Source organism: Mirounga leonina, unplaced genomic scaffold (genome assembly GCF_011800145.1).
Source record: "Mirounga leonina isolate KUSES-001 unplaced genomic scaffold, KU_Mleo_1.0 Mir_101799, whole genome shotgun sequence".
In the NCBI taxonomy this organism is placed as follows: Eukaryota; Metazoa; Chordata; class Mammalia; order Carnivora; family Phocidae; genus Mirounga; species Mirounga leonina.
In genome coordinates, this window is record NW_023270210.1 from 3,698,961 (window position 1) to 3,725,929 (window position 26,969).

Genomic DNA, 26,969 nt, shown 5'->3' on the forward strand with positions numbered 1-26,969 from the left:
CTTGAGGCAAGGACACTTGATGCAGTCCCTGTTCCAGGAAAGGTACTTAAAGCCTTCTGATAAAGAAACCCTTCATCACCAGCCTTCTCTCTCCTTCCACTTCTAGAACCTGCCTGTTAGGAAGAGACAGGAGTGACCACTGAGACAGTGGCTCTCTCCCTGGAGCCTCTGACGCCTGCTCTGGGAAGTGAGGTGAAAGGAATTCTCGGGGGGACCTAAGTAACTAGGAATGGCCATATGTCACACTGTCAGCTGCCAGTGAAGGAAATCTGGGGAAAATCTGCTTTACCCGCTGTATTAATTTTCTAGAGCTGTTATAAAAATTAAAAAGTACCAACAAACTAGATGGTTTCAATAGCAGATTTTTTTTTTTTTTGGTCTCAGTCTGGAGGCTAAAAGCCCCAGATCCAGATGTCAGCAGGGTTGGTTCCTTCTGAGGGCTGTGAGGGAAGGATATATTCCAGGCTTCTCTCCATGGCTTGCAGACGGCCATCTTCTCTCCGTGTCTTCACATGGTGCTGCTCTCCCTGTATGCATGTCTGTGTCTGTGTCCAATTTTCCCCTTTTATTAGATTAGGGCCCACACTAATGATTTCATTTTAACTTGATTACCTCTATAAAAACACTATCTCCAAATAAAGTCACATTCTGAGGTTTGGATTTCAACATATCATTTTTTTGGTGGGGGAGGGGACAGAGGCAGACACAATTCAACCTGTAGCACCTGTCAAACATGTAATCTGGCCCAGGGAAAGCACCGCTCCTACATTGTGGGACCTACTGCTGGTAAGAGACTTGGAGGCTTAGACCAGTACATTGACAGGGCTACAGGGGCCCCAAGAGACCATGCAGTCCCGTAAGGGACTGGTCCAAATTCACAGGTCAGTGGCTCAGTTAAGGCCACAACCCAGTTCTCAGGAAGAGCCAGAAGCCTAAGGCAGAAGCCATGGGGAAGATAGCATAAGGAGTATCCTCTCCCAAGGATTAACCCACAGAGCAAGAGCCCCTCCCCGAGGGCTTCCTCTGATGGTGAGTGAGTGGTACTCCTGGCCACATTTCTCCTCCTCTTGTTGTCTGTCCTCCTTCCGGCCCTCATCCATTCCTGGTGTCCGAGGCCTGACAGTGAGTCCAAGTACTTTTAAATCCATTTCAAAACTGAAAGAGAGAAGACGGAAGGAGGAAATAGAAGTGACTCAGCTCATTACAAAATGTGACTGAAAATTATAGTAACTTGAACATACACTGAGCTTCCTCTTTTAATAATAAAACGAAGATCAAATTTATTGCTTAAACTTCATGAAGTTTTCTCTTACTGAGGTCTGCACATTAGTCTCTTTATAAGTTGTGGTGAAATACACATGACATAAAAGTTACCATCTTAACCATTTTTCAATGTGACAGTCAGTGACATTACATACATTCGCATTGTTTTTTTTTTTTTTTTTGCAGCTCATTTTAATTTGTATAGGCAGTGCATTGCTATTTTAAGCAACAGGGATGGAATATAAAGGCAATGAAGTAGAATTAATACATTTGTAAGTATGACTCAAATTGGTCCCCAAAGTCCAACAATATAAATCTACATTTATAGTTTCATGATTGGCAGTTTCTTGAGTGTCAAGTGGATTCATATAAAATATCAATTTAATCTTACTCTATCTCACTTGCCAATCATAGACTAACACACTGTAGTTTAATTATATTCCTCATGGAACATATAGTAAGTCTTAGCTGTGATGATAATACTTCATGTCCATTCCAAGAACCAAAAGCTATAAATTAAAAAAAAAAAAATACAGGGCTGTAGAAACAATGAGATTCTAATCCTGACTCTTTTACTAACTAACTCTTTGCACAATTAATTTAACCCACTAACCCCCAAATATTTCTTTTGTAGTCCCTGCCTTTTCAAAGATTCCAGGGGTCCACAGTGAACTGAATGACATAAGGGCAATACAGTAATATTTTCATGAACTGCAACAGAATACTGATATTTATCTTTTTAATAATTGTTTTGAATCAGCCTCTATCTTACAAAACATTAGTGATGATAATAGTTGGTGCCTTTTATAATTTGTGGAAATGTGCACACCCACAGCAAGCTACTGATGCTCTCAATATCAATAAACATTAACTTATCTGTTTCTGCATTTGTTGAAACTGACAGTATTTCAAAGTCACACTTTACTGCACCCCATCAGATGAGAAGGATTGTAAATAGCTTGTGTTTTGAAATGTATGAGAAGAGAAGCATATCAAATATCAAGAAGAGTATTCTTCAAAATAATAATATCCCCTTTAGTCACTGCTTAACCTTCAAAGATATAGCTGAATTTTCTATGAATTGTATTTTTCATGCATCCCTTCCTTGATGACATAACACAATGCAATATATGCCATAGATATTTTCTAGTCATCTGGGTTTGTTCAAGTATTTACATACATTCGCACTGTTGTGCAGCCATCATCCCCATCCATCTCCAGAACTTTTTTAACTTCCTAAACTGAAACTCTGCCCCACTGGACAGTAATTCCTCCCTCTCCCTCCCCAGCCCCTGGCAATCACCATCCTACTTTCTGTCTCTGTGAATCTGACTGCTCCAGGCAACACATCTAAGTAGAATCACAGTCTTTGTCCTTTTGTGACTGCCTTATTTCACTGAGCATAATGTCCTCAATGTTTATCCACGATGTAGCAGGTGTCAGAATGTCCACGTTTTACTTTTTTTAATATAAGGTCTGGCTTTAAAAACGTGGCCACTGGATTATTTTTAGTTGGGGAGGTCACTTGGACCAAGTGTAACTCTAACTAGAAAGTCGTGTTGGGGAGTGAATTTTGGGCTCAATGAGCAAGGCCTGGAGACAAGGATAAAGAAGAACAGAGAAGTGGCCAGCTCAGAGGCTTCCCTCCCATCACACTTGCATCTGTCCAGGGCACTAGCCTAAACTTGCAGGGCAGAGTCTTTGGCCAGCAGCCTTATGTGTTCAATCCAACTCAACACATACATATTGAGTGCTGATACACAAAGCGCCACAGCCTATGCAGAGAGAACTTTGGTGGCCAGTGCAATGAGCTAACCTACAGAAGGCAGGAAAGCAAGGGGAGGGCGCCAAAGATATCCACCCATTTGGCCTTTACTCCTTGTGTACATGTGACCTCCTCTCCGCACTCCCTGGCACTGCACCTCAGGAAACTGCCACCAGCCATCTTTGGCTGCTGCAAAGCCAAGTGTAGGAGACTGACTGACTGAGGTCCCATTTGTTCACCCCTATACCACAGCTTCCCAGCCAGTGTGCTACAAATTAATCACAGGCTGGCAGAGCCTGGGGCAGGGGATCAACCTGTGAACAGCCTTCTTTGCGCAACTCCAATGTACCATACAATATTATAATTTTCTAAGAAGGTCTTTCTGTGAAAAATAATTGGGAAACTCTGAACTATGAGCTGTCTTTGCTTCCTCTGAGTGTGTCAACCTTATCTATTCCTACCTCATCTGTGCAGTCTCCTTTGTCATTTCCAGCCCAGTACTCAAGACACATTGATTTCCCCTTCCTCAGGGTTGAGATGAAAAGATACCCATTAACCGCCTTATTCTGAATGTCAGTCCTATACCATGCACAGGAGGTAAACAAGAGAAGGGAAGGAAATAACCAACACTTACTCAGTGCACACTAAGTGCAGGGACTCACATCATCCTCACCACAGTGGCCACAATTATTAACCCCACCTGACAGATGAGAAAACCGAGGCTCAGAAAAGTTAGAATAATTACCCAAGTTTATGGCTATGACATGGTAGAGGCAGGATTTGAACTCAAGGCTCTCTTGCTCCAGAGCCCATACTCTCTTTGTCTCAAACTTGACTGCAGACCTAGTCATGCCTTCTGGTTCATGTCTTCCTACCAGACCAAGCATGACTCCCACTTTGACACCCACACATTGTCACAAAGTGCTAGGACACAGAGCAGGCACTTCCAGAATACTCCTTGATCCTTGAACAACATGGGGGTTAGGGGCTTCGATCCCCCGTACAGTTGAAAATCTGAGTATAACTTTTTACTCCCCCAAAACTGAACTATTAATGGTTGCTGGTGACTGGCAGCCTTGCCAACAACATAAACAGTGAATTAATACATACTTTATATATTATGTGTATTCTATAATGTATTCTTACAGTAAGGTAAGCTAGAGAAAAGAAAATGTTAAGAAAGTCGTAAGGAAGATAAAATACATTTATAGTACTGTCCTGTGTTTATCGGAAAATCACACATATACGTGGACCCACGTTGTTCTAGGGTCACCCGTACTTGCACATGTCTGACTCTTTCCTCGGGTGGGAAGTGCACTGTACTGCTTTGCAGATTCTACAGCAGCCCAGGCTTCTCACTAACATGTGTGGATTAATGTGACCTGGGTCAGTCAGGTGTGTAATTTTCTCCCAAAATGCAAGTGGAGTTTCAAAAACTAACAACTGAAAGTTCTATTTGAAAAGTTGAAAGGTAGCACACCATAATTAGATGTGTACCCGCGATTTTAGCCCATTCAGTCTTGTGGATCTATAATCACTTTCAAGTTACTATTATGACTTTATTTTCTGACCCATTTTTGCATAAAGTTTTAAATGGTTTCTATTTCGCTCAAAATCTGTTGACCCATTAGGAGCTTTTAAACTTCACATGAGAGCAGAGCACACAGATATAGCCCTATGTTCTACTAGCACTAGAAATAATGTATTGATTTCAAAATACCACCTTGGCAGAAATCAACTTACAAGCCTTAAATCAAAACCTCTCGTAGAGCATATTGTAGATGATTAGAGTACTTACCCTCTAAAATAAATACTTCAACTCCATGTGAAATTAGAAAACAGTGAACCCATCTTCAAGATCATTGAAATTCAGAAAATCCTTCACAGAATACTTTACTGAGTCCTCAAAACACAATTGCTCGAGCCTTCATCACAACTGCCAGTCAACACTGCTCAAAAGAAGGCAGGATGGGGCTGTATGGTCTGGGTGATATGCACAAGGTAATTTCTCTTAGTCACTCCCCAATCTACAAAATGAGGGGGCATTGGAGTAGTTGATCCTAGATTCTATCAGTCTACAATTGCCACTGTTTTTTTTATTAGTTTCAAGAATATTGTAATCAAGACAAGTGACCCTCTGATTTTTGTGTTCATAGCCTATATTTGATCATTACAGTTTTCTGTGGCACATCCTAAGGGATTAAGACTCAAAACAATACCAAACAAGCAAGCAAAAATTACAACACACCCAAGCTCAGTATAACAATGCCTGTCTTTGATGAACGGATAAAGAAGATGTGGTGTATATATATATACAATGGAATATTATGCAGCCATCAAAAGGAATGAGATCTTGCCATTTGCAATGACGTGGATGGAACTGGAGGGTATTATGCTGAGCGAAATAAGTCAAACAGAGAAAGACATGTATCATATGATCTCACTGATATGAGGAATTCTTAATTGCAGGAAACAAACTGAGGGTTGCTGGAGTGGGGGGTGGGGTGGGAAGGATGGGGTGACTGGGTGATAGACACTGGGGAGGGTATGTGCTCTGGTAAGTGCTGTGAATTGTGCAAGACTGTTGAATCTCAGATCTGTACCTCTGAAACAATGCAATATATGTTAAGAAAAAAAAGAAGAAGACAGCGGGAGGGGAAGAATGAAGGGGGGAAATCGGAGGGGTAGACGAACCATGAGAGACGATGGACTCTGAAAAACTAACTGAAGGTTCTAGAGGGGAGGGGGGTGGGAGGATGGGTTAGCCTGGTGATGGGTATTGAGGAGGGCACGTTCTGCATGGAGCACTGGGTGTTATGCACAAACAATGAGTCATGGAACACTTCATCTAAAACTAATGATGTAATGTATGGGGATTAACATAACAATAAAAAAATTAAAAACAATGCCTGTCTTTGTACCCAAAACCAGTCTTTTCTTTCATTCACGTCTGATGTTACACTACATGGGCCTTACATCTTTTTGAAGCAAATTGTATCCCCTCTCCCAACTCTGTTCATTAAGCGCAAGGGGGACAGAGTAGGAGATGGGGATAGGAGGAAGATTATGCAGGACTTTTGGGTTTACCCTATGTAAGAGTTTTGGGAAGAAGAGTAACATGATCTAAGTTTTACTCTTAGAAAATCAACTTAGCAACTGTACAGAGAATGTATCAAATGGGACAAGGGCAGAAGCAGAGAAAGCAGGCAGGAGTCTACTGTAGTGATTCCAGCAAGAGATGATGATGATGACGACGACGACAATGATGAGTAGGACTGGGGTGGAAGCCATGATGATAGTGAGAAGTGGCTATATTTAGAAGGAAATATGGACAGAGTTTGTTGGTGAATTAGATTTAGGGTAGGAGAAAGCAATATCAAGTTAAGGCTATGCAAAATTCACAGTTGGGTGTACAAGTCTGAGGTTCAAGGGAGAGGCACAGGCTGGAAATGTAAATCTGGAAGGAGCACATACATGGTTTTTAAGGCCATGATTTTGAGTAAGATCAGAAAGGCAATGAGTGGAGAGGAGGGAAGTGAGGATGCTGAGGAAGAAGCTTTATGGTCCTCTAACCTGAAGAGTAGATGAGGAGAAACTGTCAAAGGAGAGGAAGAAGCAGCAGCCACTGTAGTAAGAGGAAAGCCAGAAGACTCCAGAGCCCCAGAAGCCGAGGAGAAAAGTTGAGCAGGGATCTTAGATCTCAGCCATAACTAGGCCCAAACTTCAGCTCTGCCACAGACCGGCTGTGTGACCTTGGACATGCTGCTTGACTTCTCTGACCCTTAGTTTCATTTTTAAAGGAGGCTATAATTCCCAAGGTACTGGAAGAGTAAAAATTAGCATCTATGCACATATCACTTGGCACAGAGTTAAAGCTCACAGTTTCTAATCTTATTAATCTTGCAAAAAATATTTAGTCTACTCTCTGAGAAATCCATCATGCTGTCTTTATATTACCAAAGCTCAGAGAAAAATGAATCCTTGAATTCTAAGATACATGGAATCTCCCTCTTCCATTGCCCAGCCACTGCTGTTTCTCACTCATCTCTCCCTACCTCCCAGCCCAGCTGCATGCCGTCCATGTTGGTCTCTCTCCCTCTAGCCCTAACCCCAGCTGGATGCAGAGGAACAGCCACTTTTCAGCCCTGATCCTAGTGGCTCTTGAAATATCCTTGGACACTTATGTGAAGCCACACACTCTGGTTCTCATCCCTCTTGGTCGTCTTCCTGGACTCCTCTTCCTCTACCTGCCCTGTAAAGCCTGGGCTCAGAGGCTGTGTCCTGGATCCTCCTCTCCCATAAGCTACAAAGTCACCCTGGGCAGCTCAGAAATACCCAAGCTTTACCTCTCCACCGTGGTACATGCTCTTCTTTCCGAAGTCTACTACACTGTAGGCTTACCCTGTCTCCTGAGCTCCAGACCCACCAACTACCAACTGGGCATCGTCCCACCCCCTCAATATCCTGGCAAGCACCTCCAGTATAGTGAAGGTCTCAAGCAGGCTTCTCTCCCCAGTACCCGCAAAACACCTGCCTCTCCCCTGGTCATCACCATTTCAGCTACCTGCTCCAGAAACCCGATGTCCTCCCTTCCCTCACTCTCACAGTGCAGTCAGGCTGGCAACAAACCTTGTTAGCATCACCTTCAAAAAATATATAGATTGTGATATCCATGCCTCTCTGTCCCCTTTAGGATAGTGGTCAGCTGCTCGGTGTATCATAGAGTTGTCTCTGAATCATGGGCGTACTGGTGATTTTAACTTTTCCTTTTCACTTGTTGCTGTTTTCTAAGATTTCCTCCACAAATATCTCCTAACTCTCTCTCTAAATCCTCGCTATTCAGAGTGTGGTCCACTCATTGCCTTCCTGAATTGGCCTTTTAAAGCAGATTTCCATGTGATTGTCATGAACACTTAGTTTGAGAAGTACTGGTCTAATTTCCTAACATTCCTGTCTCCCTCATTATTCTCATCTACCTCCTGCAACTTCCCCACATGTCCCATGATGCTCCTCTGCCTGCCATCTCATGGCCTCTCCCCACCATTCAATCTTGCCTTGTGCCTTTGTACCTCACTTCAGGAAAACAAACACTGAGGGGAAATATTGGGTTTATGACAGGCAAAAAATATTCTTAATATAATAGATCTTAAATAGAAAAAACCCAACAACCTAAACATACAATTCGAAAAACGTAAGAGAAGGAAAATAAAATGGTCAATAGGATTTTGAAAAAATAAACCTCACTGAAAAAATCAAAGAAATTAAAAAAAAAATAGAGCAAAAGTGATATATACTGCATTAGCTATCTATTGCTGCATAACAAATTGCTCCCAAACTAACCAGTTTGCAGAAACAATAATTATTATCTCACAGTTTTCATGGGTCAGGAATTTAGGAGTGGCTCACCTGGGTGCTTCTGGCTCGGGGTCTCTTTGTCAAGATGTCTGCAGGGACTACAGTCATCTTAAGGCTTATGAGACTGGAGGACCTGCTTCCAAGGTGATTCACTCATATGGCTGGCAAGTTGGTGCTGGTGGTTGGCAGGAGGCCTCAGTTCTATACCATATGGACCCCCACAGTACTGCTTGAGTGGCCTCATGACACAGTGTTGGCTTCCCCCAGAATAAGTAACCCAAGAGAGCAAGGCAGAGTGGCAATGTTGTGTATGACCTAGTCTCAGAAGTACATACCTTATATATACAGTGGGATATCATGCAGCCTTCGAGAGCAAGGAAATCCTGCCATTTGTAACAACATGGATGAATCTGGAGGACATTATACCAAGTGAAATAATACAGACACAGAAAGACAAGAACCGCATGATCTCACTTATACGTAGAATCTAAAATAGTTAAATTTAGGGGTGCCTGGGTGGCTCAGTTGGTTAAGCGTCTGCCTTTGGCTCAGGTCATGATCCCAGTGTCCTAGGATCGAGTCCCACATCAGGCTCCCTGCTCAGTGGGGAGTCTCCTTCTCCCTTTCCCTCTCCCTGCCACTCTGCCTACGTGTGCGTGCTCTCTCTGTCAAATAAATAAATAAAATCTTAAAAATAAAATAAAATAAGTTAAATTTATAGAAGCAGACAGTAGAATGGTGGTTGCCAGGGGATGGGGGTTGGGTTGGGAGAAACGAGGAGGTGACAGTCAAAGGATATAAAATTTCAGTTATGCAAGATGAACAGTTCTGGAGAACTAATACACAGCAGTGTGACTACAATTAACAATACTTCATTGTATATTTGGAACCTGCTAAGAGGGGAGATCTTAAGTGACTCCCCCCCCACACACACACACATGCGCGTGCAAGCATGCGCACACATGCACATACCCACATACATGCACACACTATGTAAAGTGATGAAAGTGTTAATCAGCTTGATTTTGGTGATCACACAATGATACACACAATGTATACATATATCAAAGCATCAAACTGTACACCTTAAATACATGCAATTTTAATTTGTTAATTATGCCTCAATACAGCTACAAAAAAGGAAAAAGAAAAATATCTCAAAATTTTATTTAACTTTTTATTTTTATTTTTTATTTTTTTTAAAGATTTTATTTATTTAACAGAGAGAGAGAGACACAGTGAGAGAGGGAACACAAGCAGGGGGTGTGGGAGGGGAGAAGCAGGCCTCCCTCCGAGCAGGGAGCCCGATGTGGGGCTCGATCCCAGGACCCCAGGACCATGACCTGAGCTGAAGGCAGACACTTAACGACTGAGCCACCCAGGCGCCCCTCAAAATTTTATTTAACTTTTTAAAAAGAAGTACATACCTGTCACTTCTGCAATATCCTATTGGTCTTACAGGATAGCCCTATTTCTTATGAGAGGGGGCCACACAAAGGTGTGAATGAGTATCAGGCAGCAAGGATCACTGGGGCTGTCTTGGACGCTGGCTGGTATTTAGCCTCAAATGTGCATAACCTCTGACCCAGCGATTTTCATTCTAGGGATCTGTCCTAAGGAAATAATTATAGATGTGTAAAAAATTTAAGTGTAAGGATTTCGTCATAGTTAATAATAGTGAAATTTTTGCAACAACTAAATTCCCATAATAAAGAATTAAGTAAATTAGGGACCTCATGCAATGCAATATTATGGCGAAGAATATTTAGTGACATGAAAAAATATTCATTGTGTATTGTTAGGCTTTTTTTTAAAAAAACGAAGTAACAAATCAGCTGCTCACTATCTGAGAACATTTTTAAAGCATTTGTGTATAGACCTAGATGATAGAGAGACTGAAAGGACATGCTTCAAATGTAAGCAGTGCTTACCTCTGGTAGTGGTGTTACAGTGATTTTTATTGTTGTTTTTTGGAAGTAGTAATTGTTTCCTACAACAAATACATATCCTCTGATCATAGGGGAAAAAATGATATGTTTTCATTTTTATAAAAGACAGCTTGAGCATCCCCTCCTCCCAGAAGCTTCCCCTAGTCCCTGAGGGTGCTGTTCTCACCGTCCAGCCTGAGTTAGTTGCTTCCTTTTCACGCACTCAAAGCACCCTGTCCAAGCCTCCTTTGATTCACTTTCTAAATAGTATTGGCCTGCCTGTCTATGCCTCTGTCCTCTCACCCCTCCACTACGTTCAGGGGACATCATGTCTTACGTGTCTCCACATCCCCGTTGCCACATACAGGGCCTGGCAAATCACATGCACTCAGTGTGATTTGCTGAATGAAAGTGAACACTGCTCACCTATAGCCAATTAACTGGTGTGTACGGGTTGGGACCCATTAGGACTCTGCGAGGCTCCACGGATGGTGTGGGGTGAGTCCACTGTGCTTCTGGTCCAGACCCTGGCACTTTCCTCTGGAATGGCTCCAGACTTGAGGCGAGGCCATCGCACATTATCTATTTAGTGGCTCTTAGCAAGAGAACTGAACTGGAGGGATGTTATTAATCCTGCTGTTCGGTTTCAAGACAGTAGACTGACCCACAAATCTAACCTGAGCATCAGTTTGATAGCCTTCAGCTCTGTCCCAGGTTTCATCAATTAAATGATGGCAGGCCACCCACATGAGTTGAAGCAGAAATCAACTGAATTTGACTAATAATATCTCAGAAATGCACTACAAATAGCACATGATCCAGTATCCAAGTCAACTCCTTTACCACCACTCATGCAAACAGATCAGATCAGGCTCTGAAATATGGCTGCCCAACTCTGCCAAAGCTTCTACATTGCATACAGTTATGAGCAATTTAATCGAGATGACAAGCACTTGGGACAAGAACATATGGCAAAGTTGAGTTATAAAGGTTCTTTCCTTACTGACAAAAAATTGGGACATTTTAATCGGGTCTTGAATTATGTTTATATTACCAAAAGGAAAAGTATATTATTAATGAGCAAGGATGTTTCAAGCTTCTCAGCTTCCTTTCTAGAATGTCACTAAATTAATCAAGGACAAAAGGACCACAGACTTTTCATGCCTAAAACTCAGTTCTGACTGGATCCACATTAACAACAGAGCAAGGAAGTTTCTTAACAACTGAAATGTGGAGCTGGCTAATGATAGCAATACTCTTTGGTAGCCAGGCAAATTTTCCTCAGGTAAAGGGGCCAAGAATAAAGGTAGGTGTGAGGAGATTTCCACAGCTCAGTTCAGGCTCCCCACATGGGGTGCACAGGCCTGGCTTGGAGGACTCAGCTCTCCAATGGCTCTGGTTTGCCTAGGTGACCTCAGGCCTGCCTCAGGTCCAGCTCTGAGACTCTGCGCCCTTTATCACCAGAGGAGTGTAGGATGGACTGGTCTTGTTTCCAAACTCCTCAAGGCCATGAGCTTCCTGGAAAGGTGCTTAGGGGCCACACATGGGTACAGTGGATGTGAGAGAACATCCCTCAGTCCCCCAGTCCATGTGCATGCACTTCAACCAGGACAGCTGTGCTCACGAAAATTTCCCATGATGGCCTTCCATGTTAAATTTTAGTAGGAAAAGATGTTGTTTTTTAAAAAGAAAAAGAATGTTAAGAAACTTCTGGACTCATTGAGTTCTAAGATTCTATGATCTCTTCTGCAGCTTTGTTGGTTCCATACTCAGATAAGAAGTCAGTGAAAATATGGATAGCTACTAAAAATTTGGGTGGCAACTCTTTGGTTTTTAAAGTTTTGATTTTGGGGTCTTGTTTGTCTTTGTGTTTCTTTTCGCAACTGCCAATTGCCTCCAAGGCTCCCTTGTACAGGACCAAGACAAATTGCTCAGGTAAATGACAGCCTGACACTTTCATATTTCTGATTCAGTTGATACTAGTCATATTTTTTCCCCGTTGGGAAGATCTACATTTTCATGACAAGCGCTTCATATTAATTTTAAAAGTGGATTCAGTGATGTCATACTTTCTCATTTTGTTCAGTCCTGAAGCAAATGGTAATTCCCTGCAGAGAAGGGGGATGCATTCCACCAGATAATTACTGTTGTTTGTTATAGAGACAGAAAGAGCGATATCTTCTTTTTTAGCATATTCCCCTAATTCATAATAAGGGAGATTAATAAAAGATTAAGGAATAATGAGGGGATAGTTACTATATTATGAATCATTTTTTTATTTACCATTTGTAGGTACGTTGGTAAGAAAGAATGTTGGACTTTGAATGATAAGAAGGTCTTTCTGGAACTTCTATAGCTAATCCCCAATATTTGGTAGCAGTTATATACCCTGACTTGGCCTTTGGTGGCAGTGAGGTGCACCACTCGACTTCCCTAGGTGAAGACCAATGCACTGGACTCAGCAGCTGTGTAGAAGAAAATATGTGCAAGGCAAACAGGGAGGTGTTAGCCAGAAGACACAGATGGAGGAGGAAAGATCTGAACACTCTCTTGGGAAGAAATGTTTTCTGTAGGTATAGAAAATGGTGGGTTTCTTTTAGAGTCTGCTTGAGCATTGACCAATGGAAATTATATAGAGAAAGGTTTCTGCTCATCATCTGAGTGTTGGGCCTAGTAAAGCATTCTGACTTGGTTTTGTCTGTCTCCAGGCCTGCGGTTAATAAATGTTGTTAGCAAACAGCTCAGGAGGTCATTGTGTTGTGGCGGGAAGAGGGATGAAATAGGTGCAGACTGGAAGGTGGTTCCATTAGAGGCTCATATGTTTAAATTGCAGTTATTTTCTGTGGAATGTAGCCTTTGAGTAGAATCTGTGATTTCACAAAGCAGACCATGCTAACAATGGGAGCGGACTGTTATTTTGTTTGGATGCTTCTTCCAGAATCAGTTTTAAAATAAGCACCATTAATCAGCAAATAGGAGTAATAATCTAAATAAGGGCACCTTGAATTCAACTGTGCAGTGCACAAAACAACAGGTCTCATCTGGCTGGCCTTTGCCCAAAGCCATACAACGGGCGGGTGTTGTCTCCACTTACTTATGAGGACATAAAGGCACAGAGTGATTATGGGAATTAGCCAAAAGCGTCCCTCAAAACTCACAATATACTTTCCCTAATGTTATTGCTTTCCCATGAGACACATCTCTTGAGAATGGAAAACATTAAAATGGACCCAAATCACCTTCATCTAGCTTCAGTCCCTGGGCAATATTCACCCCTGTATTTCTGAAAATCAAGGAGAAATACATCTCTGAGTAGGAGTTTATAATTGCCTATTGTTTTATAAAACAAATTGAGCAAACTGTGCCACCTCTATAAGCCATCTGCCCACATTCTCTGTGGGTCCTCCTTCCCTTTCTATCAGCAAAATTGCTAGCAAAATCACTGGAGTAAGGAACAAAGTATGTCTCAACAAAAAGCAAGAATATGAACTGGTTGCATTTCAGCTGTTGGCATTAAAGTCCAATCTGTGTGTTGGTGGGGGGCCCTTGAGGGTGGTGGGATAGCTAGGAGGGGAACAGCAATATATTTCAATGGACCTACTTTGCTGGCTTTCTGGAAAATCAAACAAAAAAAAACAAAAAGCCTGTTTGGACAATCTCCCAATGCCCACTGCCACCAGAAGAACCACCAGATGAAATGCTCACTTGGCCGTAACTCAAAGAACACAGGTTTGTGGCTAAGCCACAGTGTTCACACAGAATGCAGGCTCCAAGTTCCCTTTAGTTCAAAACCAGTCTTCGAAGTCCACATAAAGGCATCTCAAATCCTTCCTATTGCAGTTCCTTCCTCCATACTTGGTCATGCACGAGCCCATTCATTCAGCCATTCCTCCTTTTCCCAATCCCTGTAGATGAGCATTCAGTAAACGTTCATCACATGCCTGTCATGTGCTAAGTGCTATGTTTCCAACTGCTGAAAAGTTCCTAATTATAAAATAAAAGTGACTGTCAAGGGGCGCCTGGGTGGCTCAGTTGGTTGGGCGACTGCCTTCGGCTCAGGTCATGATCCTGGAGTCCCAGGATCAGGTCCCGCATCGGACTCCCTGCTCAGCGGGGAGTCTGCTTCTCCCTCTGATCCTCCCCCTCTCATGCTCTCTGTCTCCCATTCTCTCTCTCAAAAAAAAAAAAGTGACTGTCAAAATAAGCATTTACTTCATTCATTCAGCCATTCCTCCTCTTCCCAATCCCTGTAGGTGAGCATTCAGTAAACGTTCATCACATGCCTGTCATGTGCTAAGTGCTATGTTTCCAACTGCTGAAAAGTTCCTAATTATAAAATAAAAGTGACTGTCAAAGTAAGCATTTACTTCAGGATATGTTCCATCATCGATGCCACAACATACTCAAACCTACCTTGTCCCAGTCTCCCATGGTTCAGATTGGCTGTTAAATAAAAACTCCTCTACCCCCACGCCTCCAACCAAGCAGCCTTCTCTTCTCATACCCATGCATCAAGAAGCTCACTGCCACCCAACCCAGAAGGTACCAGTGCTGGGCATGTCAGCGGATCAGAAAGTGTTCCCTTGTATTGTGCCAAACTCTACCTTCCCTGACCCACTTACACAACCCAAGACACGTAGCTGTCAGTTATCAATGCTGCTGTCAATAGGAATTTCTGGTACCAACAAAATACGGCAGGTTCCACCTATGTAACGCCACATCCAGGATAACTGATAACTCGTCAAAGAGGTAAGCAAGGGATAGTTCTGTTTGTGTTCTCCTTGTTCTTTCTTCCTTTTCCTTTCTATATAACTCACATTTAAATTACTTGCTGAAGGAGGAATATAAATGAGACTCACTCAGACCTCATGAGTCATCGTTTCAGTGGGAAACAAAGCAGCCCTGCTTCAAAAGGCAATTTAATTAATTTTGTTATGTGCTGTGGAAATAAGCTTTTAGAGATGATTCAAAGCACTTACGTGCGATCATCTAAAAATAAGCAAACAACTCAAATTACTGTCTGTTTTTTTTGTTATGAAAATACTAAAATAATAGGAAGATATTTTAAAATATAAAATGGGGCGCCTGGGTGGTTCAGTTGGTTAAGCGACTGCCTTCGGCTCAGGTCATGATCCTGGAGTCCCGGGATCAAGTCCCGCATCGGGCTCCCTGCTCAGCAGGGAGTCTGCTTCTCCCTCTGACCCTCCTGACCCTCCCCCCTCTCATGTGCTCTCTCTCTCTCAAATAAATAAATAAAATCTTTAAAAAAACAAAAACAAAAACAAAAATAAAATAAAATATAAAATGATGTTTGCGTGTAATATTAAAGAGGGAAAAAACTTAGCCAGTTGTACGTCAAAGGTAAACAAAAGCAAACATGTCGCCCAGGAAAGACAAGGGTCAGTTTTAACAGCTCCCTTCTGACCCAGGAAAGGACACACCTTCCATTCCAGCCTTTGGACTTCCCCTCTCTGCATCCCAGTTTTCTCATTTGTAAAATGAGGAGGATTCCTGCCATTCTCATTTCTGGAGTTGAGGGTCAAATGAAAAAGTGGGTATAAAAGCACTTTGTAAACTTGAAACTCTCTTTAATCAGAGTAGAAAAACAACACTTTTGAGTTATAGATCTTTTAAGCAAAAACACTGCTTCTGCTTCATTTTCTCACCTCTTATTACTTGGAAATATGGCAAAGCAGCAAAGACATTGAGACTTGATCCTCACCTATACACAACAACTGTCCGCCCATCTACTGGAATGACAGACACCCAGTTGTCCAAGCCGGAAACCTTGGAGTCCTGCTTGATTCAACTCTTTCCTCCAACATCCAGTCCATTGGCTTGTCTTTCAAAATATACCCAGAATCCAACCACCTCCGCTCCATGCAATGCCCCTGGTCCAAGCTCCTGTCACTTCATGTCTCTCCCAAATGGTGGCATTGCCCACTGGACTCCTAAGTGGTCTCCCCTCTTGCCCCTTCCAATCCAACTTTTTCATTTTCAAGTTTATACCGTCTGAGAAAGGACAGCCTTTCTGTTAAAAAGTGAGACACACGCACACACATACATACATACACAAAGAAAGAAAAAAAAAAGGGAGAGACATATGAGGCAAGTCCTCCTACCCCACCACAACCTTTGAACATTGTCATATGATACATGATGCTTGGAGCAATGGCAGCCATAGATGTGGCAGAGATATGGCAGCCATGCACATAGAGAACCACCTGGAGTCCCAACATCATACTACTGAATTAACCAATCCTGGAATCACTTAGCTTTGGGGTCTTTTGTTAAATGGCAGGAATCAGCAAACTCTTTCTTGAAAGGCCAGACAGTAGATGGTTTAAGCTTTGTGGTCCATCTTTGTCTCAACTCAGCTGTCCCCTTGCAGTGCAAGAATAGCCATAGCCAATACTTAGATGAAAGGGCATGGCTGTCTACCAATAAAACTTTATTTACAGACACTGAAGTTGGAAATTCATGTAATTTTCAAATATCCCAGAATATTCTTCTTTTTTTAAGATTTTTTATTTATTCATTTGAGACAGAGAGAGCGAGTGAGAGCACAAGCAGGGGGGAGGGCAGAGGGAGAGGGAGAGAAGCAGACTCCCTGCTGAGCCAGGGAGTCCAACACAGAGCTCCATCCCAGGACCCTCAGATCAGACCTCAGCTGAAGGCAGATGCTTAACCGACTGAGTCACCCAGGCGTCCCTGGAATACTCTTCTTTTGATTTTTTTCAACCATTTAAAAATGTAAAAAACATGTACTATATGTTGGCCAACTGAACATAATAATAAAAATAATAATAGTAATAATAAATGCTTATTATTAAATTAAAAAAATAAAATGTAAAACACATTCTCAGCTCACAGGTCATATAAAAACAGGTAACAGGCCAGATAGGGCCCACAACAGACTGTACTTTATAAACCCTTAATGGGATAATAAAAAACCTACTTTAGACCTCTTTTTTTTTTGACAGTGATGCACAGATTAGTTTATATTTTTTATTTAATTCTTATTCTCTTACGTGAAGCCAAGAGTACACGAATTGATACAATATCCTTTTTTTACTTAAAATTTTTATTTTGAAATATTTGAAACGTACTAAAACATGCACAAAAAATATAATATGAACATATGTCCCCACTACCCAGATTTAACTGATATTAACATTTTACCATACTTGCTTCAGATAATGTTTTTTAAATAAATAAAGCCTTACCAAACAGCTAGAGGTGACCCCCTGCTCCTCCTATGGAGGTACCAAATACCCTGAGGTAGGTGTGTGCTCTTCTATGCACTCTGGGTATTTCCATGCACTTGTGTATCTGTAAACAATATGCCCTATTGTTTTCTGTTATTATCCATGTTGATACACGTAGAGCTGGCTCATTCACTTTTGCCACTGTGTGATTAAGTCAAAATTCATCCAGCTACTCCCCAGCTGGGAGGGGGAAGCTGTTGTTTTTTTATGGTTTCCCTTGTACCCAAAGAGACTTGCACAAGGGTGTATCCCTTTACTTCTTCCCACTGTTGGCAAGGGAGCTTTCTAACAGCACAGGTTTGATCGTGTCCTTCTCCTGCCGAAAACCTTTTGCTAGTGCTCCATTGCCCAATCTTCTGATCTTTAGCCCTGCGCTTCTGCCTCTACTCTCTGCCTTTGAAGGTCTGCAGCTCTGCTCTGACCCTACTGAACTCCCTTCCACCTCTGGGCCTTGGCACTTGCTTTTCCTTTACCCAAGCATGGGGCTCACAAGGCCCTCTTTGTCCTGAGCCTGCTGCCTCCCCACCCCCAGACCCTCTCACCCTTTCCCACCCTGGTATCACATGCGCTGCTCTGCCCAGTGCCTGACATGCCCTCCTCCCAGCCCCAGCCCTACCCCACTGCTCCCTGTCAAACCCTTTGCTTTCCCCACACAGCTAGGTGTCATTTCATCTAAGAAGCTTTTAGTGACCTTCCCTGACGCTAGCTGACATCTACTGGAGCACCTCCAAAAGGGGGGTATCCCTACTCACTTGCCATTTCCCCTCTCCAATCTGGGATCTATCTGTATCCAGGCACCATCTCCTTCATGCCTCTCTGTCCCCCTTGGATTTGGCACATAGAAAATATACACTAAATATTTAATGAGGTAATATCTGGATAAATGAATAAAAAGATGCTCTACATGATCCCTATAGCATTAGCCTCCAGAAAAATGAACACAAGAATTACACAGAGTGGGATGTGACTGACAGAACCCAATCCAACTGGCTCTTCCCCATGGATATTTGAAACCAGTAAATACTGCTATTTATAGCTTCTGAAGCTCAACTTTAGCTTGATGATTCAGCCAATTATTGAACTGCCCTAAGTTTTCTTAAAATTCATTTAAAACTATTCTGAAACAGGGCGCCTGGGTGGCTCAGTTGGTTAAGCGACTGCCTTCGGCTCAGGTCATGATCCTGGAGTCCCTGGATCGAGTCCCGCATCGGGCTCCCTGCTCAGCAGGGAGCCTGCTTCTCCCTCTGACCCTCCCCCCTCTCATGTGCTCTCTCTCATTCTCTCTCTCTCAAATAAATAAATAAAATCTTTTTAAAAAAAACTATTCTGAAACATAAACTCAGTTATTTACTTTTAGTTTAGGCAGGCTTCTTGTGAAAGTATGTAAACTTGCAGAGAGAAGAAAATCCATACCTACTAGGAAATGAATTTATAAAAATGATGACTAAACACTAACTGGTAAACTAACCCAGAGATTTAAAAAAAAAAAGCTAATATTACCTCCAGAAGCTGATAACTGGCCCCTTATTCACCAGAAGGATCTGTTCCAATAATTACACATTAGTAGTGCTTTTATTTCTGCTACTCTTAGTACTTTATGCCAAAGCAAAAGTCCATACATGAAGTTACGACACTAAATTTCTCCTGTCTCTTGTGGAAATCAATCTTGCTGACTTATAAGCACAATATGAATCTAAAAGCATCCTGTCCACTGAAGACCAAGAGGGCCCATAGAAGGGAATTTAACTTAATTTATCTCCCTTTAAATCCTAGAGCTTATATACTGGGACCATTTGGAAAAGCAGTGTTTCTAAATATACTAATATACTATATACTTCTTAAGCAATTGGCAGAGAATATCATTTAATACTCTCTTGAACACTCAACGCTATCCCCAGGAACTCTGATGGCAAGGGGCTACTGAGATACCAAGGGGACTGGCCTGGAAACTGGAGTACTGAGATGCTGTCTCAGCTTTTCCATGACTTGCTGTGTGACCTTCAGCAAGCTACTTCCCCTTTCTGGGCCTCAAACAAACAATGAATCCTTAAACTAGACAACTGTGAGATGGTTGCTTCCAGCTTTGGGAGGTATTAATCAAGTTTTCAAGTACATGTAATTTTATGTTAGTATTTTACAGAAGGAATTCAAGCAGTTACACCCGGTGTCTTCCAGAATTTGGTAGGCTAGAGAAGGGTGGATTAAACATAAGTGACATATAATTTAATAAGACCAGGTATGTTGACTTAATAAGCAAGCTGGGTCTAATTACTAGGCTTTATTTTTAATACCAAAACTTCTGCATTTTTATTCTCCCTGATGTGCTCATTTAGCAACTGGGAAACAGTAATTTCAACACCTCCGAGTATCCGCTTCTACAAGACAGTGCGGTTATACAATTAATCGATATCAACAGGGGGATTTGGGCCCACAAGTGATGTATGAAAACTATTCCAGACTGCAAAACAAGCCTCCTAAGCCCTTTCAAATTATAGTGGCAATGGTGATTAACAACTGATTCAGTGGAAAAATTATTTTGTTGCATTCAAGGCCTGAAGTACTGCCAGAAGGGGAAAGAATCAACAAAATAACATGGTCGGGCTAGATTGAATCCACAGAACGTATTATCGAAGAGGCCCTTAACTGGCTGGGCAAAAAAATGGGCTTGCTCACCAGGTGAAGTTAATAAAAGACCCTTTAACCAAGATTTCCATGACAAAGCTCTGCTAATTTTCTCGAGAAGAATCTGCTCCAGTGGTGAGTCACTGCCCTTTTACTGGCATTATTCCAATGATATGAGTGAGAAGAAAAGGTCACAATTTAGATCAATGCCATCTTCGGATGACAGAGTGGGTGAGTCACCAAATGAAATTAATGCTGAAGCGTGGTTACCATTTTTGCTGTATATACTCTCCTCTGATACACTCTACGTACAACACATTCAACGAGATATTTCAGGAGAGCTGGTTGCTAGGTTTCAGCCTTGCTTGAAGCTCTTCATTTCAGTACAGAAAGAAATATGGAAAATTTTCAAGATGATAATATTAAATTTACCATGAGGCAATCAAAGGGCTCAGATGTCCGTATACCGCCATGGGACACTCTAGTGACTGACATAAAATACAAAAATAAAAGAAAGCCAGAACTGCAAGAACTTTAGAAATCATCTTACCAATTCCCCTTACTTTATAGAAGACACTGAGATTCAGAAAGTGACTTGCCTAAGATGACATGTTTAGTGGCAAGAAGAAATCAGAAACCAGACCTTCTGTCTCCTTGACCAATGTGCTTCCCCCAAAATGGGCATTCTTGATTTATATGTTTAGTTTATACACTTTAGATTCTACAAAATGTTTCTTATTTCTGGTAATGGGAAGCAGCAGCCAAGTGAACAAGATGACTTTTAAAAAACATTTGAAAAGTTTGTCCGGATTTTTATCTTTATTAAAATATTTATGATAAAGATGTGCTTTAACACTTCACCAAATAAGATATACAAATGGAAAATAAATACATAAAAAGCTCAAAATCACATGTCATTAGGGAACTGCAAATAAAAACAATGAGATACAACCTACACACCTAGTGGAATGGCCCAAATCCCAAACACTAACACCACCAAATGCTGACAAGGATGTGGAGCAACAGGAACCACTGGTGGGAATGCTGGTGGAAATGCAAAATGGTGCAGCCACTTTGGAAGACAGTTTGGCAGTTTCTTACAAAACTAAACATACTCTTACCATACCATACAGCAATCATACTCCTTGGCATCTACCCAAACAAGCTGAAAACTTATGTCAACACAAAACCTGCACATGGATATTTATAGCAGCTTTATTCATAACTGCTAAACTTGGCAGCAATATGTGAATGGACAAACTGTGGTACATCCAGACAATGGAATGTTATTTAGCATTTTTAAAAATGAGCTATCCCTCTAAACCTACTTTGTTGAGAGTTTTTATCATGAATGGATCTTATATTTCGTCAACATAATAAAGGCCATATATGAAAAACCCACAGCTAACATCATAATCTATGGTGAAAAACTGAGAGCTTTTCCTCTAAGATCAAGAACAAGACAAGGATGTCCACTCTCACCACTTTTATTCAACATAGCACTGGAAGTCCTAGCAATCAGACAACAAAAAGAAATAAAAGGCATCCAAATTGGTACAGAAGCAGTAAAATTTTCACTATTTGCAGGTGACATGATACTGTATATAGAAAAGACTCCACCAAAAACTACTAGAACTGAAGAAAGAATTCAGTAAAGTCACAGGACACAAAATTAATATATAGAAATCTGCTGCGTTTCTATACACTAATAATAAAGTAGCATAAAGAGAAATTAAGAAAGCAATCTAATTTGTAATTACACCAAAAACAATAAAATACTTAGGAATAAACTTAAACAAGGAGGTGAAAGACACATACTTCAAAAACTATAAAAACACTGATGAAAGAAATTGATGACACAAACAGATGGAAAGATATTCCATGCTCATGGATTGGAAGAACCAATATTGTTAAAATGTCCATACTACCCAAAGCAATCTACAGATTCAATGCAATCCCTATCAAAATACCAACAGCGTTTTTCTCACAACTAAAACAAATAATACTAAAATCTGTATGTAGCCACAAAAGATCCCAAATAGCCAAAGCAATCTTCAGAAAGAAAAATAATGCTGCAGGCATCACAATCCCAGATTTCAAGATATACCACAAAGCTGTAGTAATCAAAGCAATATGGTACTGGCACAAAAAGAGACACAAAGATCAATGAAACAGAATAGATCCATGGAACAGAAATCTATCCACGGTCAATTAACCCATGACAAAGGAGGCAAGAATATACGATGGGGAAAAGACAGTCTCTAAAACAAATGGAGCTGGGAAAACTGGACAGCTACATGTGAAAGAATGAAACTGGACCGCTTTCTTACACCATACACAAAAATAAACTCAAAATGGATTAAAGATCTAAATTTGAGATCTGAAAACATAAAAATCCTAGAAGACATCGGTTGTAGCAACATTTTCTAGATAGGTCTCCTCAGGCAAGGGAAACAAAAGCAAAACTAAACTACTGGGACTACACCCAAATAAAAAGCTTTTGCACAGTGAAGGAAACCATCAACAAAACAAAAAGGCAACCTATGGAATGGGAGAAGATATTTGCAAATGACATATCTGATTAAGGGTTAGTATCCAAAATATATAAAGAACTTAAATAACTCAACACCAAAAAAAAAAAAAGAAAGAAAGAAAGAATCCAATTAAAAAATGGGCAGAGGACCTGAATAGACATTTTTTCCTAAGAGGATATACAGATGGCCAATGGACATATGAAAAGATGCTCAACATCACTAATCATTAGGGAAATGCAAATCAAAACCACAATGAGATATCAACTCACACCTGTCAGAATGGTTAGAATCATAACCGCAAGAAATAACAAGTGTTGGCAAGGATGTGGAGAAAAAGGAACCCTCATGCACTGTTGGTGGGAATGCAAATTGGTGCAGACACTATGGAAACAGTATGGAGTTTCCTTAAAATATGAAAAATAGAATTACCATATAATCCAGTAATTCCACCACTGGGTATTGACCCAAAGAAAACAAAAACATGAATTCAAAAAGATATATGCACCCTTATGTTTATTGTAGCATTATTTACAATAGCCATGATATGGAAGCAGCCCAAGTGTCTGTGGTATATATACACATACATACACACACAAAAATGGAATATTACTCAGTTATAAAAAAAAAAAAATGAGATCTTGCCATTTGCAACAATATGGATGGACCTAAAGGGTATAATGCTAAATGAAATAAGTCAGATAGAGAAATACAAATACCACACGATTTCACTCATGTGTGGAATTTAAGAAACAAAACAAATGAACAAAGAAAAAAAGAAACAAACAAAAAAATAGACTTAAATACAGAGAACAAGCAGGTGGTTACCAGAGGGAAGGCAGGTGGGGAATGGGTAAAACAGATGAAGGGGATCAAGAGTACACTTATTGTGATGAGTACTGAGAAATGTATAGAATTTTTGAATCATTATATTGTACACCTGAAACTAATATAACATGTATGTTAATTATACTTCAATAAAAATTCAATAAATAACAAAAGTGAGGGAAAAAATACAAATAAAATTTTAAAAATGAGCTATCAAGCCATGAAAGGATACAGAGGAAACTTCAATGCTAATTATTAAGTGAAATAAGTCAATATGAAAAGGCTCCATACGGTATGATTCCAACTCTGTGTCATCCTGGAAAAGGCAAAACTATGGAGACAGTAAAAAGATCAGTGGTTGCCAGGGGTTGGGATGGAGGAAGGATGAATATGTTGAGTACAGAGGTAGTTTTAAGACCGTGAAACTATTTCATATGATACTACAACAGTGGATACAAGTCATTATACTTTTGTTCAAACCCATAGAACGCATTCCACCAAGAGTGAAGCCTAATGTGAACTATGGACTTTGGGTGATGATGATGTGTCAGTGTCGGTTCATTGATTATAATGAATGTACCACTACGGTTTGAGATGTTAATGGCAGGGGAGGCTCTGGGGAGGGGGGATTAAGGGGATACATGGGAATTCTCCATACTTTCCACTCAGTTTTGCTGTATACTTAAAATTTCTCCAAAAAAGTCTATTAAAAAATTTTTAATGTGCTATAGCTCTCATTTAGGAACTTTTACAACTCATAGATTTTGGAATAAGAAGTTCAACACACACACTGAGCTAGTTTACAAGGTACATACAGTCTGATAGATTCTCAGAAAACCCAGTAAAAATTCTTTAAAACATGAAAGATAATGACTTTACACCAAAGAAGTTGAAGCTTAATGCAGAGAGATCTCTTTAAGCACCAAAACCCACATTGCATATTCATAATGAAAATAATTAAATATTCAACATACTGATGCTTATTTTGTTAAAGGAATTACGTGCATTTTAACAAGTGATCAGAGTTCAGGAAGCTTGCTCCTTGAGTTCAATGTGACAATTAAATCATTTACTGTTTCTGGTTAGAGGGATCCTGCTCAGTCACCCCAGTAGTCTGTGCTAAACTCCCTGCACTGGAGATAATCATGAAGTTATCTGAAGGTTATTATAAGTAAGAAATGGATTATTAGTAGTAAAATCAAAGCTAAATGAAACAGATAACAAAAACATAAAAATCATTTGTTATTATGGAATTGCTACAAATTAAACTTTTAAAACCCAGTATTAACAGAAAGAACACACACCTTCTAGAAAGAAAGCTACATCTATTTCTGATAAAGAACCATGTGTTCAAAAGATATAAATTATGAATAATTTACATTCTGTAGAAAACATTGTATTAAAGGCAGATACGGGGTCGAAGTCTGGAGGTTTCCCTGCCACTAGTTTGGGGTGAACAGAGCTGCCCCTGTCTCCCCAATGGAGTCCCACTCCATTGCAGTCCCAGCAGCCTCAGGGACTCAAGGAAACAGAAAGCATATGTTAATATCAAACTCAATAGAAAGAATTCTAAAAAGGGACATAATATGGAATGACATTCATTCACTCAACACATGCACTGGATATTCTGTGGCAGGCACAAGGCAGGGCACCGGGCATAGAGAGTGTCAGCAAAATTGGTTGATGTGATGCTTACCTGCATGGAAATGCATGGACCACTAGCGCTCACCCAGGCAGAAATCGGGGGTGGGGGTCAGGCCAGTTGAGAACCAAATCGTGAAGCTCCCCCTGGAACTCTCTTAAGCATACCATTGGGCTTCAGGTGTTTTGAGAAGCTGGTGACCTATCTAAGGAACTGCAATCACGGGGTTCCAGCTGGAAGTTAGAAGTCCAAAATCAAGGCATGGGCACAGCCACACTCCCTCCGGGGGCTGTAGGGGAGGATCCTCCCTACTCTCTTCCAGTTTCTGCGGGCCCCAGGCTTCTTTGGCTTATGGTCACATCACTCCGGTCTCTGCCTCTGTCTTCACAGGGCCTTCTCTTTCTTGTGTGGGTCTGTTTCAAACTCCCTCTGCCTCTGTCTTATAAGGATACGTGTGATTGCATTTAGGTTATGAGGGATTATCGAAGATCACCTACCAAAAGAATCCAGGTAAACTCCTCCTCTCAAGATCCTTAATTTAATCACATCTTTCTCCATGTAAGGTGATATCCACTCTTGACATACAAAGTAATATTCACAGGATCCAGAAACTGGTGAGTACATCCTTGGAGTGCTATTTTTTTAGACTACCACAAAACCCTTGTGATAATATTGAGCCCATCCAGATAATCCAGGATACTCTCCCCCTCTTAAAGTTGGCGAAATAGCAAACTTCAGTCTATCTGCACCTTTAATTCCTTTTTCACAGGTCCCCAGGATTAAGATGTGATCATCTTTGGGCAGTCATTATTCTGCCTAGCAGACTATGTAATGTAGTATTATGGGGCTGAATTGTGTCCCCTTCCCCTCAATCCCTATGTTGAAGTCCTAACCCCCAATACTTCAGAACATCAAGGTATTTGGAGATACAGTCTTTAAAGAGGTCATTAGTTAAAATGAGGTCATTAGGGTGAACTCTAGTCCATTATGACTGGTGTCCTTAAAAGAAGAGGAGATTAGAACACAGACATGCACAGAGGGAAGAGTATGTGAAGACACAGGAAAAAGATGGCTGTCTACCAGCCACGGTTCTTTGGTTCTGCCAACACCTGGAGCCTGGACTTCTGGCCTCCAGAAGAACTATGCAACAATACATCTCTGTTGTTTAAGCCACGCAGTCTGTAGTACTTGGTTATGGTGGCCTGAGCAAATTCATGCAGTACTCTAATCCAGAGAGCTATTATCCCATCACATTCACAGGCTCCATCCATAGTCAAGAGGTGGACAGGATACAAGGCATGCACATGAGGCAGTGGGACTCTTGGGGGCACCTTAGAATTCTGCCTACCACACATGGCAATTCCCACCAGACCCTCTGCCACGTCAGTTGGAAAAACTGGTTTAACTTCTCTTGCTTATTCCATTTTACTGAGCTTTCTATTCATTTCCCATTCAACTTTCAATCCCAATTCTAGTTGGTCCAAGATGGGTCGGGGGGGAGGAATGAGCAAAGGGTGGAGGTAGAGGACTGCATTTCTAAGTAGAAGCAGTAGAAATACTAGGGGAGGCACCCTGGGGGCTTAGTTGGTTAAGTGTCTGACTCTTGATCTCAGCTCAGGTCTTGATTTCAGGGCTGTGAATTCAAGCCCCACATTAGGCTCTATGCCACTATGAAAAGAAGAAGAGAAGAGAAGAGAAGAGAAGAGAAGAGAAGAGAAGAGAAGAGAAGAGAAGAGAAGAGAAGAGAAGAGAAGAGAAGAGAAGAGA

The 26,969-nt window shown here is 41.1% G+C and overlaps 1 protein-coding gene across 1 annotated transcript in view; it reads right to left on the reverse strand.

Moving 5' to 3' along the window:
• Positions 1 to 690: 690 nt before the first annotated feature.
• VMA21 (vacuolar ATPase assembly factor VMA21) overlaps positions 691 to 26,969 on the reverse strand; it is a 38,764-nt gene continuing 12,485 nt past the window's right edge. The window contains exon 2 of the mRNA XM_035011806.1: positions 691 to 1,155. Coding sequence (XP_034867697.1) covers positions 933 to 1,155 — 223 coding nt within the window. The 3' untranslated portion in view covers positions 691 to 932. The remainder of the gene's footprint in view (positions 1,156 to 26,969) is intronic.